Source organism: Pleurodeles waltl, chromosome 2_1 (genome assembly GCF_031143425.1).
Source record: "Pleurodeles waltl isolate 20211129_DDA chromosome 2_1, aPleWal1.hap1.20221129, whole genome shotgun sequence".
In the NCBI taxonomy this organism is placed as follows: domain Eukaryota; kingdom Metazoa; phylum Chordata; class Amphibia; order Caudata; family Salamandridae; genus Pleurodeles; species Pleurodeles waltl.
The window spans coordinates 540679047-540696208 of NC_090438.1; the positions used below are offsets into that span (position 1 = coordinate 540679047).

General features: G+C 47.2%; 1 protein-coding gene across 1 annotated transcript in view; it reads left to right on the forward strand.

The window, feature by feature from the left end:
• The first annotated feature begins 3791 nt into the window (after positions 1-3791).
• Positions 3792-17162, forward strand: part of LOC138258977 (C-C chemokine receptor type 8-like) — an 82003-nt gene continuing 68632 nt past the window's right edge. The window contains exon 1 of the mRNA XM_069206341.1: positions 3792-3862. Coding sequence (XP_069062442.1) covers positions 3809-3862 — 54 coding nt within the window. The 5' untranslated portion in view covers positions 3792-3808. The remainder of the gene's footprint in view (positions 3863-17162) is intronic.

Genomic DNA, 17162 nt, shown 5'->3' on the forward strand with positions numbered 1-17162 from the left:
TTAACAAATATACTGTTCATTGCCTCAGTATTATAGACATTCAGGGCCTGATTTAAGGAAAGTGACGCTGCACCCAGTGTATGCCACTTTCCTTGTGCCCCTTAGCTCCCCCCTACCACCACCATTTGTGCACCATATCTAAGTTACGGTGCACAATGGCGCAGGGTAGGGGGCAATAGTGTCAACATTTTTGACACTATTGATGTGCTCTGCAGGAGTTGTGTCAGAATTTTGGCACTACTCCCGCAGAGTACATAGGGGCCCATTGTATTCAGTGGCATGCCCCCTTTTAACGCCTGCCAGGGGAATGACTCCCTTGCATACATTGGTGGTCATTCTGACCCTGGCGGTCTTTGACCGCCAGGGCGGAGGACCGCGGGAGCACCGCCGACAGGCCGGCGGTGCTCCAATGGGGATTCCGACCGCGGCGGTAAAGCCGCGGTCGGACTGGCACCACTGGCGGGGTCCCGCCAGTGTACCGCCGCCCCATTGAATCCTCCGCGGCGGCGCAGCTTGCTGCACCGCCGCGGGGATTCCGACCCCCCCTACCGCCATCCAGATCCCGGCGGTCGGACCGCCGAGATCCGGATGGCGGTAGGGGGGGTCGCGGGGCCCCTGGGGGCCCCTGCAGTGCCCATGCCACTGGCATGGGCATTGCAGGGGCCCCAGTAAGAGGGCCCCTACATGTATTTCACTGTCTGCTGCGCAGGCAGTGAAATACGCGACGGGTGCAACTGCACCCGTCGCACAGCTTCCACTCCGCCGGCTCGATTCCGAGCCGGCTTCATCGTGGAAGCCTCTTTCCCGCTGGGCTGGCTGGCGGTCTGAAGGCGACCGCCCGCCAGCCCAGCGGGAAAGTCAGAATTACCGCCGCGGTCTTTCGACCGCGGAACGGTAACCTGACGGCGGGACTTTGGCGGGCGGCGGAATGAGGGCCATTATGTCTAATGCAGGCATAATGTGGCACAAGGGTTTACAAAGTGGCGCAATGCATGCATTGCCACATTTTATAAATATGGTGTGTGTAAAAAGCCACTCTAGCACCACCTTAGCGTACAAAAATGATGCTATGGCGGCATTAAGGTGGGCCTAGGGTCTCTTAAATCATTCCCTTAGTAACTAACAATGCCTAAAGGAGTTCCAACTCCTTTCAGATTCAAAACCTCTTTGGCCCAAAAGCTTTTCACAAGCACTGTCACTAATGCCTGGGATCCTTTGCCTGTCGATATTTGAAGCAAACGACTCCCCTCTCTTTTACAAAAATACCACTCACCCATCTTTATTTTGAATAATGTAATCACTTTCACCTTACTCCAACTATACAGTGTTTTGTTTCACTGGACTTTGTTCACTGACCTGTTTTGAGACCTCGGTGCATCTCTTTTATTTCTCTTGTACTTTACTAATTCAGGTATTCTAATGGAAGGTAAACAGAGTTGGATGTAAAGTGCCCTAATACAATGGTACAGGAGCACTGCACATCACCTGTAAATAAATAATTTAAAATGCACTGACAGCAAAAGATTTGGCAACTATTCTCTTGTTCCATGAACGTAGTCATTCAAACTCTCAAATTTAACCACATATTCTCTGACTGTTGTTCACTTATGCACCTAATCCTTCACTCTTCATGGCGGATGAGGGGTCGTCATTACCTTAACTTGCGATTTTCCAGACTTTTAAAGTTTGGTGTTGTAGACACTTGACTACTGCTCCACAATCATCCTTTGCTAAACATTTGTCACTAAATCTGTGCCTGCGTGGGTCAGTGATGACTGTGCCAGGATAGACTCATTCACGGGTGGTGTCTCCCTGGATTAGTCAGCGAAGTGGAGGGGCAGTTACCTGAATGCTTTGCTGTACTTGTAGTGCTTAATTACATTAATGCTGAATTAATTGTTTAACCTGGAATGGATTTCAAGCATCAATGCAATTCAAAGCTAAAATCCCATAAATACCTAGAAAAGAAAAGCACAATATATCAGCCTAGGATGTGAAGAGGATAACTTGTTCCGTTTTCATCGCTATCAAGATAACCTGTTTAAGATTACAATTTAACATATGTGTGTGCTGTTATGTGCATTAACAAACACAGGGGCATTGTACAAGCAACTGGTGCATCAGTGCTGATGCGCCAGTTTTCTTGCTAACCCCTGCCCCTCTTAATGACACCATGGGCGCGATGTATTTACAATATGCACCATGGGGTACTTTGGGCCATTAGTGTCAGCTAATTGACGCTATTGTGGCGCTTTGCTGCACTAGCATCAAAAATGTTGATGCTAGTACAGCAAAGTGCAAGGAGGCCCATTGATTAGAATGAGTGTGCCACTTTAACGTCTGCTTTGAGCAGGTGTTAAAAATGACAACACAAATGGTGCAGTGAAATCTTGTAGATTTCAGTGCTCCATTTTCACAGGACTCATACTGCCAGAACACACCCCTTGCATACATTATGCCTGATGCAGGCATAATGTGACACAAGGGGTCGCAAAGTGGCTCAATGCATGCATTGCGCTACTTTATAAATATGGTGTGGCGGAAAATGCCTCCTTGAGCCACATTAGCGTAAAAAAGAAAGGACGCTAGTGTGGCACAAGAAGGCGTTAGGGCCTTGTAAATCTGGCCCATAATGTCTATATTCACCTTCTCACCTGTCTCCGCCACTTGGATGTTTGTGGGTTTTTGTGCTATATTCATCCCATGAACATTGGGACATATTTATAAGCCCCTAGCACCACCACCTTGCGCCACATTGGAATCATTTATTTTGATGCTAATGTAGCCCAACAAGGCCAAAATCCTCACACCATATTTACAAAGTGGCGCAATGCATGCATGGGCTACTTTGTAACCCTTTGCGCTACATAATGCCTGTACCAAGCATAATGTATGCAAGGGGGGCAGTCCCAGGTTATGGGGGGGGGGGTGAAAGAATGGCACAAGGAAATCTAACACATTTCCTTACATCATTTTTTATGGCACTTTTAACACCTGCTCGGAGCAGGCGTTAAAAGGGGGCTTCCATTATTCATAATGGACCCTTATGTACTCTGCAGGAGTAGCCCCAAGATTTTGGCGCTACTCCTGCAGAGGACAGCAATAGCACCAGTAAAAATGACGCTATTACCCACTACCCTGTGAGATGTTGCGCCGTATCTTAGATGTGGTGCACAGATGGTGGGGGAAGGGGGGCACTGAGGGGTGCTAGGAAAGTGGCTCTGCACTTAGTGCAGCATCACTATACTTAATTAGAACATTGGAACGTTGGCAGCTCCATTGAAAACAATGGAGTGCTCCGGGCTTTTACTGACCGGTAAAAACCCGCAGCGCCAACATTCCAATCTTCCAATTTTAATCCCCTCCGGTTCCGTGAAGCCTTTGTTTTATTTAGGAGAACATTCTGCCCTCTAATGGCAGAATGTTCTAATAGCCATAGAACCCGCCATTGTGTGCTCTACCGGCTATTAAAGGCCCTCTCCCTTGTTAAAAGGCCCTCGCCTTCGGCTCGGGCCTTTAACGCGGGAGCGGCCCTTTAATAGCCGGTAGAGCCCGCTATGGCGGCTTCTAAGGCTATAATATGTCCCATTGTTTTAAAGCTTGGCTGGAAGCCAACCTCTAACAAAGCATTCTGTGTTGCTTTCACGGTTGTGGCACAACCGCATGTTTTTTTTTATACTAGGGAGCGAAGCCCCACCTATATTTTCACACCTTTATTTTTGTACATCCTCAAGTCTGAAGCAATGTGGCAAAGGAGCTTGAAGGGCCTCAGTATATTTCAATCCAAGTCATTCTCTGTGGGAAGAAAATGCACACAGAAGAAAGCACAGTTGAGTCAGATGTTTCTTCAAGTTTGAAACATGTAAGTATGTGTCGAAAATATTTGCTACATTTTTCAGAGACGGCTGCTAATTTTTTTTTAATGAAAATGTGTTTCTTCAGAACAGTGCCAGTTATATTTATATGGGGCTTGTGGCATCTGTATCTTCATGTCTTGTAGCGATTCTTTAAAATGTACACTGTGTGTTTAGCTGCACCCAGAAAAGTAACACTCTTTCGCCTTATTCTGTTAGCTATTTCGTGAATCCCTCAGCCTTCCAGGAACTGCTTTCTTTAAATGCACGAGCGACCATTTCACTCTAAAAGGCACCCTCAGTCACACAGTTTGTCATACTCAGTTCTTTGTTCTTTTATGCATGCTATTCAGAAAGCATTTTTGCTACTTTTATTCCAGTATTGGAAAATTAAAAGCGATTGCTTTAAAAAACAGCATGTATGCTTGCAACACATGTTAATAGTGAATGCCCGTGTTTACATGCGTTGGCACATTAAAGTCAAATCTCTTGGCTTTGTCAGTGCTCTGCTTATTTGTGGCATGTGACATCTGAATGTTTGCAGTTAGAAATGGAATTAAAAAACGTTGGCATACTCACATCTTCTGCTTGTCAATCAGATAATGAAGGTTTGAAGATTACCGGTGGCGCACCACATCATGGAGGCACAATCAGCCTGTAGGCTTGCGTGGGTGTCAGAAAAACTCACTTTATTTGCATATGCCTTTACCCATGGACGTCAAGTCACCAACATTCTGGGGGTAGCGGAAGCAACGTCACGCGGCATTTCATCTTTACTTTCAGTCACACACACATGCTTACACAAACACACATTGATTCATACACACACCTCCTTTTACAGAAGTACACTCTCACCTGCGAGCATGCACACAACATACATTTAAAATGTTATTTGTTACTTACCTCAGCTACCAAGAAGGGTCAAGTTCCAACTAACTACTCCATTTTTCATTACAATGATAGTGCATAATACAATATTCACTATTAGTGTAATTAAAAACAGATTTTAAACATGGAAGTGGAGGCTCAAGCAACGTCCATAAGGACGAGATACCCCAGTGTTCCCTGCACTGACTTTGGCATCTCTGAGGCCAGGGGTCGCAAAGGCAGTGCCTTGGATCGCAAGGGGCAAGCTGGGCGTCGCAGCTGCGACCCCTGGCGACCCGTAAATGACGTCCATGCCTTTAACCCGCCTTAAACCTTTAAATAAACTGTGCCCAAGGAAAGGTAGCTCAAATAGCATAATGCTTGCTTTCAACCAGTGTTGTTTCATCGACGCTTGCAGGACGGAAAAAAATGATTGCTCAAGTTATATCACAAACCTTATACCCTATTGATTAGATTGAGTTTTAAGATCACAGGTATTTGATGCAGGACCAAATGCATGTTTTGACCGTACACCTGCTAACATCTGTGCATTTCCTTTGTACGAAGCCATGCTTAGCAATCCGCAGCTAGTAATAAACAATTGTCATTAGGGGTTGGACGACTCGCTTAGCTTCGTCCTGCCTCCCCCTTTTTTTCTCTCCAAAACTGTACATCTTTTCTTGTTAATTTCACTACTCTTGGTTTCAAGAGTGCACACGTCTTTTTTATGTTTTTATATTGGCAGTATTTTCAACTTAATGCTCTCTTAAATTGTAGGCTATTTGGTATGTTTCGTCGAATTTCGTCCCTCATGTTTGTATATTGTTTGGTTCTGTATGGTTACTAGAGAACAGAGACGTCTTAAAGCATGGGCAAAGTGAGCTCAGCCTTTTAGGAGGCCCACTGAAAGAGCCAGCATCTCTTCTGCAGAGAGTCTTACCCTGGTAAACTTAAATAATTCTTAAACAGATTGTTTTAGTCTTTTCCTTTCATTTATTTGCGATTTGGGTTATGTGTGAGAGCCTGTTACGGACATTTTGCAGACAAATGTTGTGTTTATGTTGCATGCAACATCCTTAAAAAGCTTTCTTTAAATCAAAGCAGTCCCGCAATTAGAAGAAAGGGGAGGGTGTGACAGAAGTTATTTGCGATTAGTGAGCTGCTGCTGTGCTACAATATTGAAAATACACATAACTATCACTGAATATTTGATGTTAACACATTTACAATTTGGACAAGTCTGCCTGTGCAGTGTCAGTGACCAGGCTAAAGAGGGCATGAAACAACTGAAATTGGATTATAAATTCAAAGCTCTTGAAAACAGGGGATCCGGAAATACGTTTGACCAAGGCCCCCCAAAATCTATAAATCTCCCTACTAGGGAGTTGCTGAATGTTTAGTTTACAAGTGATTTAGGTATGTGACATAGAAGTAAAATGAGTAAGGTCAATATCTTCAAGTGTGTTAAATGTATGGACAAGTATGCCAAAGAACATTTCAGCTTTAGATCTGGACTTTGAGACAGGCTATTGTATTTTTTTAAATACTAAATATACAAACGTAGAGGATGTTTTGATAAGAAGACTTTATTTATTGGTCTGTTTGTCATTCACATTTTGCTTGCATCCACAGCGTCAGACGGCATAGAGCAATGGGTCAGTCCACTTTACTCCTTGGCTCCCTCCACTGAGTGACTGTAGAAAGACTGTACACATTGTTTGCCTCAACTTAAAAATAGTTAGTTGCTCCTAAGTATCAAAGGTGATTTTATCAGAGTGGTTATAAGATACATGTTAGAGAGGTGTAGGATAGTGGTATGGAGTTGATAGCACTTTGCCAGCTAACTTGACTCTCTGACTTATGCTAGCGCAGATGTTCTAATAAAATTATTAATAAATATTTGTGTATTTAGAGTAATGAATTTGTGTAGAAAATTTATTAATCTAGGGAAAAATAATGCACGCATTTGGGAGTGTGACCACATGAGTGGCCTCCAATATTCACAAATTGTACTTGTTAATAGCTTATTAATATGAAATGATGATCTTTTGTTTGATTACTGTATTAATACATAATATTAAGGGTTATGCATTATGTATTAGCTTTATTAATCGTAGGCCTTAACTTAGCGGAGGTCTTGGCTTAGTTGCACGGAATCATGTCAAACTGTATTTCTTAGGCATTTAATAAAATGTCTGCTTAGGGAATTAAATTGTGATTTTTCTACTGTGCTGATCTAACGTCCTCGTAGCTAAAAGTCTTTCTCAGGAGAACTTCTTACTAGAAGAATGTAACATTGTAAACGTAATGCGTGTGATACTGACTTTACCACAAGAATGCAATAGGGACACTGACTGGAGTATAAGCTGCAACAATATTGTCACTTGAGGAACCGGATGATGAGAACAGTATGGAAGGAGCCAATCATCGACATGTGAACCATGTGCTAGTAGAAAATGTAGATTTGAAGTTTCAGTTTTATTGCACAAAGTGTGAATATGCAATCCCTTGACCAATGTGGACTTTAGGAAATCTAACTCAGACGGACTGCACCATGAGGAGATGCGCCATTCTCTCATTCTTCTTGAGAGTTTAGTTCTATTCTTTCGAATTGCTTAGAGACTTTGCCTTTTCTGAACTTTGATGCTGAATCCTGATGCGTTGCTGACCAGACTGATGTCTTGAAGATGAAGACTGTCACAGATTGCTGATCCAAACTGAGGATAGTTTTTTTGACAATTATATTGTTTGCTATGTCTATTTGATTTTCTTTCTATGTACCAACCGCTCTATTTTGATAGAGCCATAGCTAGATGTTTTTCTAAATTTGTGTTGACTAAATTGTTTTGCATGAAACCCCGACATGCTAATTCTAATTTGGTGTTAACTAGGATCCTCACTAATCAAAATCACTACATGGAGTAACATTTGATGTCTTTTCTTTGCCGAATCTAAATATATGTAATATTGTTTGCACAGTTGTTCTTGTTGTTACTTTGCACTGTAAGTTTAGAGTGTGTAGTAGCTCAAGCTTTGATTAGATTGTGTTTCTTTTATCGCTTTGGAAAGCAGTGTTGTTTCTGTATGTTTATCATTTGATTGAAACATTATCTTATGTGACATTAGCATTGTTAATAGAGGGAAATAAATATTCCAACTTTTACATCAAGGAGTGGTTGTTCATGATTGAGGTCATGGTGTATGACAACTACTGACTCCTATTGATTACTAATGTTAATGATTGTTATTGATTAAAGATGTGCGCATGCTGGATATTTGGTGGGAACATCTTAAGTGCAGTCAAAAGGTTCATCAGCCTATTCGCGTCCCCTTGTAAGTTTACTTATTAAGGTCAGATGCACCAACACTTACACTAGTTATAAGTGTAACTGGAACTATGGAGTGTAGTATTATTATTAGATAGAAATCAGAATTTGAAATGAAAGACATTTGATATGATTCTCTGGCATGTAAATTATACTAATAAACTATTTCCCAGTCTTGAAGTGATTCAAGTGCATATGTGTCGTGGCAAGTTTGTGAGATTTACTTGGTTATGAGTAGTGCTATAATGTCCCTCTAGTAGACAGGTGTTGAATTATATGACTGTTTTGTCTTTTGTTGTAGAGAAGAATATGGTGGAATGCATGCTAGAGTATGGCTGCTAGGTGCAACTGGAGCAAGGTTGTATCGATTTCAGTTACAAATGTAATAGTTCCTGGGAAAGTGCAGGCAACTGTGTGTAGCTGATTTCCGAATTCTAAATTATTCGACTACTGGCAAAAGCATCTGTCCTAGACTCATCTCTTTAAGATTTTCATAATAACATCTTTTGGCATTGCACTAAGCAGCTGATGATACGTAGTTGATATACTTCCTAGATATACTGTAGCATCAATGAATAGGTCTCGGATATGGGAGTGAGTTTAGACCAGGCTTCTCTAATGAGTAGCTCGCGAGCTCCTGGTAGAGCTCCACCTGCCTGTAAGTAGTTCTCCTGTATGCAGCCCAGCCTACTAACTGAGGCACCTGGGCTTGGTTGAATTAAAATGAGCATACAACATTTTTAAAATGTGTATTCAAGATAAAAATGTGTGTATTTTCATAACTCATAAGCAGATGTTTGAAAAAAAATGGTTTACTTTGTAAACTATACTTAAAGCTGTTATTTGAGATTTTAATCATGAGGCAATAGGGAGAGTTATTATTGATGATTTTAGCTTCGTCCCACAGCAGTTACAACAATGGCTGTTATATATTACCCATGCAGAGGTATCCCAAATCGACAAAGCAATTTTACATTACTGCTGGCAACCTTGTCTGAGGCACTAAGGTAATCACTGCTAGTGATTTTGCATTGGGTGGCTGTTAGAATTGGGTTTTTGGTTGGCAGTCAAGTTACCCTCTGTCCAAGCAAGAACCCTCACTCTAGTCAGGGTAAGTCACACACAATCCAAAATTAGCCTGTGCCCACCCTCTGGTAGCTTGGCACGAGCAGTCAGGCTTAACTTAGAAGGCAATGTGTAAAGTATTTGTGCAATAAATCGTACAATACCACCATATAGCACCACAAAAATACACCACACAGTGTTTAGAATAATATATAATATTTATCAGGATAATTGTAGGTCAAAACGAATAAATTTGCAATGTGAATTTGTAAAGATATCACTGAAAAGTGATATAAAGGCCCTCATTCTGACCTTGGCGGGCGGCGGAGGCCGCCCGCCAAAGTCCCGCCGTCAGGTTACCGTTCCGCGGTCGAAAGACCGCGGCGGTAATTCTGACTTTCCCGCTGGGCTGGCGGGCGGTCGCCTTCAGACCGCCAGCCAGCCCAGCGGGAAAGAGGCTTCCACGAGGAAGCCGGCTCGGAATCGAGCCGGCGGAGTGGAAGCTGTGCGACGGGTGCAGTTGCACCCGTCGCGTATTTCACTGTCTGCGCAGCAGACAGTGAAATACATGTAGGGGCCCTCTTACGGGGGCCCCTGCAATGCCCATGCCAGTGGCATGGGCACTGCAGGGGCCCCCAGGGGCCCCGCGACCCCCCCTACCGCCATCCGGATCTCGGCGGTCCGACCGCCGGGATCTGGATGGCGGTAGGGGGGGTCGGAATCCCCGCGGCGGTGCAGCAAGCTGCGCCGCCGCGGAGGATTCAATGGGGCCGCGGTACACTGGCGGGACCCCGCCAGTGGTGCCGGTCCGACCGCGGCTTTACCGCCGCGGTCGGAATCCCCATTGGAGCACCGCCGGCCTGTCGGCGGTGCTCCCGCGGTCCTCCGCCCTGGCGGTCAAAGACCGCCAGGGTCAGAATGACCACCAAAGTGTCTTAAGTCTTTAAAAAGCAAACAAAGTATCTTTCAAGCATAAAGTACCTGGTTTGGAGTGGAAGATCTCCTCAGAGGGCTGCAGAAGAAAAGATACGTGGAAAAATGGTGTGTGCGTTGATTTCTCCCCAGCACACACTGACTTGCGTTGTTATTTTTCACGCGGGGAAGTCGTGCCTCTTTTTCCGGCGCGCGGACAGTCTCTTTCTGTGGATCGCGGGGATTACCAGATGTCCCGGGTCTGTGCGTGGATTCTCCTGCTTGTTTTCCGGCTGCGTGTCGTTCTGCGGGGCTTCGTGCCGAAGTTTCGCTCTCACAGCAGGCGTTGCGTTGATTTCTCCTCTGGAGGTCGGGTGGCGTTGTCCTTGCGAGGCCGTGCGTCGAAGTTCCGGGCGTCGCGAAGGCGTCGCGTCGATCAGCATCGGTGTGCGGCGTTTTTCTTGCCGCGGAACAAGCTGTGCGTCGAAAGTTTCAGCGCACGAAGCGTCCAAGTGAAAAAGAGAAGTCTTTTTGGTCCTGAGACTTCAGCGAGCAGGAGGCAAGCTCTATCCAAGCCCTTGGAGAGCACTTTTACAGCCAGACAAGAGTTCAGCAAGGCATCAGGCCAACAGCAAGGCAGCAGTCCTTTGTAGAAAGCAGACAGGTGAGTCCTTTGAGCAGCCAGGCAGTTCTTGTTGGCAGGATGCAGTTTCTGGTTCAGGTTTCTTCTCCAGCAAGTGTCTGAAGAGGTAGGGCAGAAGCCCTGTTTTATACCCAAACGTGCCTTTGAAGTGGGGGAGACTTCAAAGAATGGCTAAGAAGTGCACCAGGTCCCCTTTCAGTTCAATCCTGTCTGCCAGGGTCCCAGTAGGGGGTGTGGCAGTCCTTTGTGTGAGAGCAGGCCCTCCGCCCTCCCAGCCCAGGAAAACCCATTCAAAATGCATATGTATGCAAGTGAGGCTGAGTACCCTGTGTTTGGGGTGTGTCTGAGGGAATACACAAGGAGCTGTCAACCAAGCCCAGCCAGGCGTGGATTGTAAGGCACAGAAAGATTTAAGTGCAAAGAAATGCTCACTTTCTAAAAGTGGCATTTCTAGAATAGTAATATTAAATCCGACTTCACCAGTCAGCAGGATTTTGTATTACCATTCTGGCCATATTAAATATGACCTTCCTGCTCCTTTCAGATCAGCAGCTGCCACTTCAACAATGTATGAGGGCAGCCCCAATGTTAGCCTATGAAGGGAGCAGGCCTCAAAGTAGTGTAAAAACGAATTTAGGCGTTTTACACTACCAGGACATATAACTACACAGGTACATGGCCTGCCTTTTATCTACACAGCACCCTGCTCTAGGGGTTACCTAGAGCACTCATTAGGGGTGACTTACATGTAGAAAAAGGGGAGTTCTAGGCTTGGCAAGTACTTTTAAATGCCAAGTCGAAGTGGCAGTGAAACTGCACACACAGGCCTTGCAATGGCAAGCCTGAGACAAGGTTAAGGGGGGTACTTAAGTGGGTGGCACAACCAGTGCTGCAGGCCCACTAGTAGCATTTAATCTACAGGCCATAGGCACATATAGTGCACATTACTAGGGACTTATAAGTAAATGAAATAGTCCAATCAGGTATGATCCAAAGTTACCATGTTTAAAAATGGATAGAGCATATGCACTTTGTTGGACTTTTTTGCTTATGCAGGGTCATCCCCAATCTTTTTGCCTCCTGCCTCCTATTTTGTCTGACCTGTTGCTGTTGGTTTTTTAGCTCTGAGCACTTTACCACTGCTAACCAGTGATAAAGTGCATATGTTCTCTGTGTAAATTGTAATGTTGATTGGTTTATCCATGATTGGCATATTTGATTTACTAGTAAGTCCCTAGTAAGGTGCACTAGAGGTGCCAGGACTTGTAAATCAAATGTTACTAGTGGGCCTGCAGCACTGTTTGTGCCACCCACACAAGTAACCCTGTAATCATGTCTCAGACCTGCCGCTGCAGTGTCTGTGTGTGCATTTTTACACTGTAAATTCGACTTGGCAAGTTTACCCACTTGCCAGGCCTAAACCTTCCCTTTTCTTACATGTAAGGCACCCCTAAGGCAGGCCCTAGGTAGCCCCAAGGGCAGGGTGCAGTGTATGGATAAGGTAGGACATATAGGGGGTCATTCTGACTCCCGCCGGGCGCGGTCACTGCGCGCCCGGCGGGAGCCGCCAAAATACCGTACCGCGGTCGGAAGACCACGGCGGGTATTTTGAGTTTTCCCCTGGGCTGGCGGGCGGCCTTCAAAAGGCCGCCCGCCAGCCCAGGGGAAAACGACCTTCCCACCATGAAGCCGGCTCGTAATCGAGCCGGCGGAGTGGGAAGGTGCGACGGGTGCTACTGCACCCGTCGCGTATTTCACTGTCTGCTTTGCAGACAGTGAAATACAAGCGGGGCCCTCTTACGGGGGCCCCTGCAGTGCCCATGCCATTGGCATGGGCACTGCAGGGGCCCCCAGGGGCCCCGCGACACCCCCTACCGCCATCCTGTTCCTGGCGGGCGAACCGCCAGGAACAGGATGGCGGTAGGGGGTGTCAGAATCCCCAAGGCGGCGCAGCATGCTGCGCCGCCTTGGAGGATTCTGACGGGCAGCGGAAAACCGGCGGGAGACCGCCGGTTTTCCTGCACTGACCGCGGCCAAAGCGCCGCGGTCAGAATGCCCTGCGGGGCACCGCCGGTCTGTCGGCGGTGCTCCCGCCGACCCTGGCCCCGGCGGTCTGAGACCGCCGGGGTCAGAATGACCCCCATAGTAATGTGGTTTATATGTCCTGACAGTGAAATACTGCCAACTTCGTTTTTCACTGTTGCAAGGCCTGTCTCTCTCATAGGATAACATGGGGGCTACCTTTAAATATGATTAAAGTGTAGATTCCCTTAGAGAGTAGATGGACATGTGGAGTTTGGGGTCCCTGAACTCACAATTTAAAAATACATCTTTTAGTAAAGTTGATTTTGAGATTGTGCGTTTGAAAATGCCACTTTTAGAAAGTGAGCATTTTCTTGCTTAAACCATTCTGTGACTCTGCCGTGTTCCCTGTCTGGGTCAGTTTGACAGTTGGGTTGTTTTTCACCTCACACCAGACAGTGACACAAAGGGAGCTGGGGTGTAACCTGCATTTCCTGATTAGCGATCTCTGCTAGGAGGGAGGGGTCGAGTGGTCACTCTCATCTGAAAGGACTGTGCCTGCCTCTGACAATGCCGGCTCCAACCCCCTGGTGTGTGTCTGAAGCCTTGCCTGGGCAAGGCAGGATTTCACAAGTAGGTGTGAGTCCCCTTTGAAGAAAGGTGACTTCAAAGACTAAAATGGGTATAAGAAGGGCACCCAAATCTACATACTTTAGAAACACTTCTGGAACCAAGAGGAACCTCTGCCTGGAGAAGAGCTGATAGCTGAGGAAGAAGTGCTGCCCTGCCTGTGACTGTGCTTTGTGGAGCTTTCCTGCAGTGCTGCTATTGCCAGAGTAAGAGGGCAAAGACTGGACTTTGTGTGCCTTCCATCTTGTGAAGAAATCTCTAAGGGCTTGAGTTAGAGCTTGCCTCCTGTTGTTTGAAGTCTCAGGGACAGCAAAGACTTCTCTCTGCCAGCACCTGGAGTCTCTGGAGAGACTCCTGCTCTGACAAGTGGTGCCTATCCAGTCCCTCATCCCTTGAAAGGAAAGCTGGTGGAAATTCAAGGAAATCGACTTCGGACGACTCTGGACCGATGCCGCTGCTGAATCCGATAATGCCGCCTGCACCCGACGCCGAGACCTTCGCTGGATCGCTACGCTCTTTGCAGGCCCGACGCCGCAGCAGCCCCGCTGAAGTCCGTGACTCCTTGGAAGTCACCGCACCACGTCGTGACCGACGCCGCTCGAAGTGTGCAGATTCAACGTTTTGCACAGACGCCGCGATCCCCGACTTCGCGCATCGGCTTGTTTTCACTCTTCACCAAAGGTACTGTACTTGGGGGTCTACACGACTCCGTGTCCGGCGCCGCTGGTGTCGGCTTGTTGGGAACGACTCCGTCACGATGCCGTGTTAACAGCTTATCGAAACATTTTTGTTTATAAGCGCTATTTTTTAGTTTAATCTCTAAAAAATCATAACTTGACTTGTGTATGTCGGATTTTTGTCGTTTTGGTCTTGTTTTGTTTAGATCAATATTTCCTATTTATCTAAACCAGTGTTGTGTCATTTTGTAGTGTTTTCATTAAGTTACTGTGTGTGTTGGTAGAAGTACTTTACACCTAGCGCTCTGAAGTTAAGCCTGCTGTTCTGCCAAGCTACCAAGGGGGTAAGCAGGGGTTAGCTGAGGGTGATTCTCTTTTTCCCTGACTAGAGTGAGGGTCCTTGCTTGAACAGGGGGTAACCTGACTGTCAACCAAAGACCCCATTTCTAACACACTTTAGCACTGGTAAAGTGTGCAGAGTCTAAAAGCCAGCAAAACAGGGTCCAAAAAGTGGAGGGAGGCAGGCAAAAAGTTAGGGGTGACCACCCTAAGGCATGTCAGGTCTAACATGTGTCCCCCCCAGCTGAAAGTGGGGAGAGCTACCCGACCTCCTGGGAGCTCTCATCGCTAAGGCGGAAGTATCTGGAGAGACCATCAGCATTGGTGTTTTTCAACCCCTGGGCGATGCTCCACTGTAAAGTCCATCCCCTGTAGGGAAATGGACCATCTCAAGAGTTTTGGATTCTCACCCCTCATCTGCATGAGCCATCTGAGGGGCCTGTGGTCTGTCCGAACCCGGAAGTGAGTCCCAAACAGGTAGGGTCTTAGCTTCTTCAGTGCCCAGACCACAGCAAATGCTTCTCTCTCAATAGCACTCCACCTTTGTTCCTGTGGTAATAGTCTTCTGCTAATAAAGACTACTGGTTGGTCTGAGCCCTCCTCATTCAGCTGTGCTAGAACAGCCCCTATGCCATGCTCTGAAGCATCTGTCTGCACAATAAATTCCTGGGAGTAGTCAGGGGCCTTGAGCACGGGGGCCGTGCACATGGCTTCCTTCAGAGAATGAAAGGCTTTCTGACAGGCCTCTGTCCAATTCACCAACCTAGGTTGTTTCTTGGAAGTGAGTTCTGTCAAGGGGGACACAATGGTACCATAGCCCTTGTCGAACCTGCGGTAGTATCCAGTGAGGCCTAAAAAGGCTCTCACCTCAGTCTGTGTTCTAGGTGGTTGCCAGGCCTTGATAGTTTCAATCTTGGCCTGGAGAGGCTGCACCCTGCCACCACCTACTAGGTGTCCCAAGTACACCACGGAACCCTGCCCAATCTGGCACTTACTAGCCTTGATAGTCAGGCCTGCAAGGTTTCAGAGCCTGAAGCACCTCCTTGAGGTGGAGCAGGTGTTCCTCCCAACTGGAACTGTAGACAGCTATGTCGTCCAGGTAAGCTGCACAGAAGGCATCTTTACCAGCTAGGACCCCGTTAACCAACCGTTGGAAGGTAGCGGGCATTTTACAGTCCAAATGGCATCACCTTGAATTGGTAATGGCCATCAGGGGTGGAAAAAGCAGATCTTTCCTTAGCCCCCTCAGTCAGGCCAATCTGCCAGTACCCGGAAGTAAGATCAAACGTACTCAGGAACTTGGCAGCACCTAGCCTGCAATGAGATCATCAGCTCGGGGGATGGGGTGAGCATCAGTCCGGGTGACTGAATTGAGACCCCGGTAGTCCACACAGAACCGGAGTTCTGGCTTCGCACCTGGGGCAGTAGCCTTGGGAACCAATACCGCAGGGCTGGCCCAGGGACCACTGGATTTCTCAATAACCCCCAAAGTCAACATCTTGGAGACCTCCTCATTGATGCTGGCCTTCACCTTATCTGACAACCTGTAAATTGTGTTCTTTACAGGGGAACTGTCACCTGTGTCAATGTCATGCACACGAGGTGGGTTAGTCCAGGAGTAAGGGAGAACAGGGGGAAAAACTGCTCTAACAGCTCATAGCAGTCCCCTCTCTGGGTTGGAGTCAGGGCGTCAGAGGGAATGACACCACCTACTGACCCATCCCCTTCTTTGACAGCGAGGAGGTCGGGGAGAGGTTCACTCTCCTCTTCCATGCCCTCATCTGTGACCAGGAGCATACTGACCTCAGACCTCTCAAAGTGAGGTTTGAGCCGGTTGTGATGGAGGACCCTTAGGGGGTGCCTAGGGGTCTTGAGGTCCACTAGGTAAGTGGCCTCCCCTTTATGCTCCTTGATCTCAAAGGGGCCAGCCCAGCAGTCCTGGAGAGCCCTGGGCTCTACTGGCTCCATCACCCAAACTTTGTCTCCAGGTGAGAACTCAACTAGAGTGGCCTTCTGGTCATACCACTCCTTCATCACCTCTTGACTGGCCTCGAGGTTACTCTGGGCCTGCTTCCAGAAGCGTTGGGTTTGTTTGCAGAGGACCAGCATGTAGCTGACCACATCCTGGGGAGGGGCCTGGGGAGCTTTCTCCCAGCCCTCCTTAACAATGCTTAGGGGTCCCCTGACAGGGTGCCATGGAGAAGCTCAAAGGGGCTGAACCCCACCTCTTTCTGGGGCACCTCTCTTTAAGCAAACAGCAGGCAGGGTAAGAGGACTTCCCACTTACGCCTCATGGCCTCAGTCAGGCCACCAATCATGCCTTTCAGGGTCTGGTTGAATCTCTCAACAAGCCCATTGGTTTGAGAATGATAAGGGCTGGTAAACCAGTAGGTCACCCCACACTCATCCCACAGGGCCTTCATGTATGCAGACATGAAGTTTGTGCCCCTGTCAGACACGACCTCCTTAGGGAATCCCACACGGGTAAATATTCCCAACAGGGCTCTGGTCACCACCTTTGCAGTCACTGTTCTCAGAGGGATTGCCTCTGGATAGCGGGTGGCATGGTCCACCAAAACCAGGATAAACCTGTTGCCCAAGGCAGTTTTGGGGTCCAAGGGACCAACAATGTCGATGCCCACCCTTTCAAAGAGGGTGCCAACGACTGGGAGTGGGAGTAGGGGAGCTTTAAGTCGTTTCCCTGCCTTCCCACTAGCCTGGCAGGTGGGGCAAGCTCTGCAGAAGTTATCTGAGGCTTTCCTCATTCTGGGCCAATGAAAGTGGGTGTCAAGCCTGTTAAAGGTCTTGTCTTGGCCCAGGTGTCTTG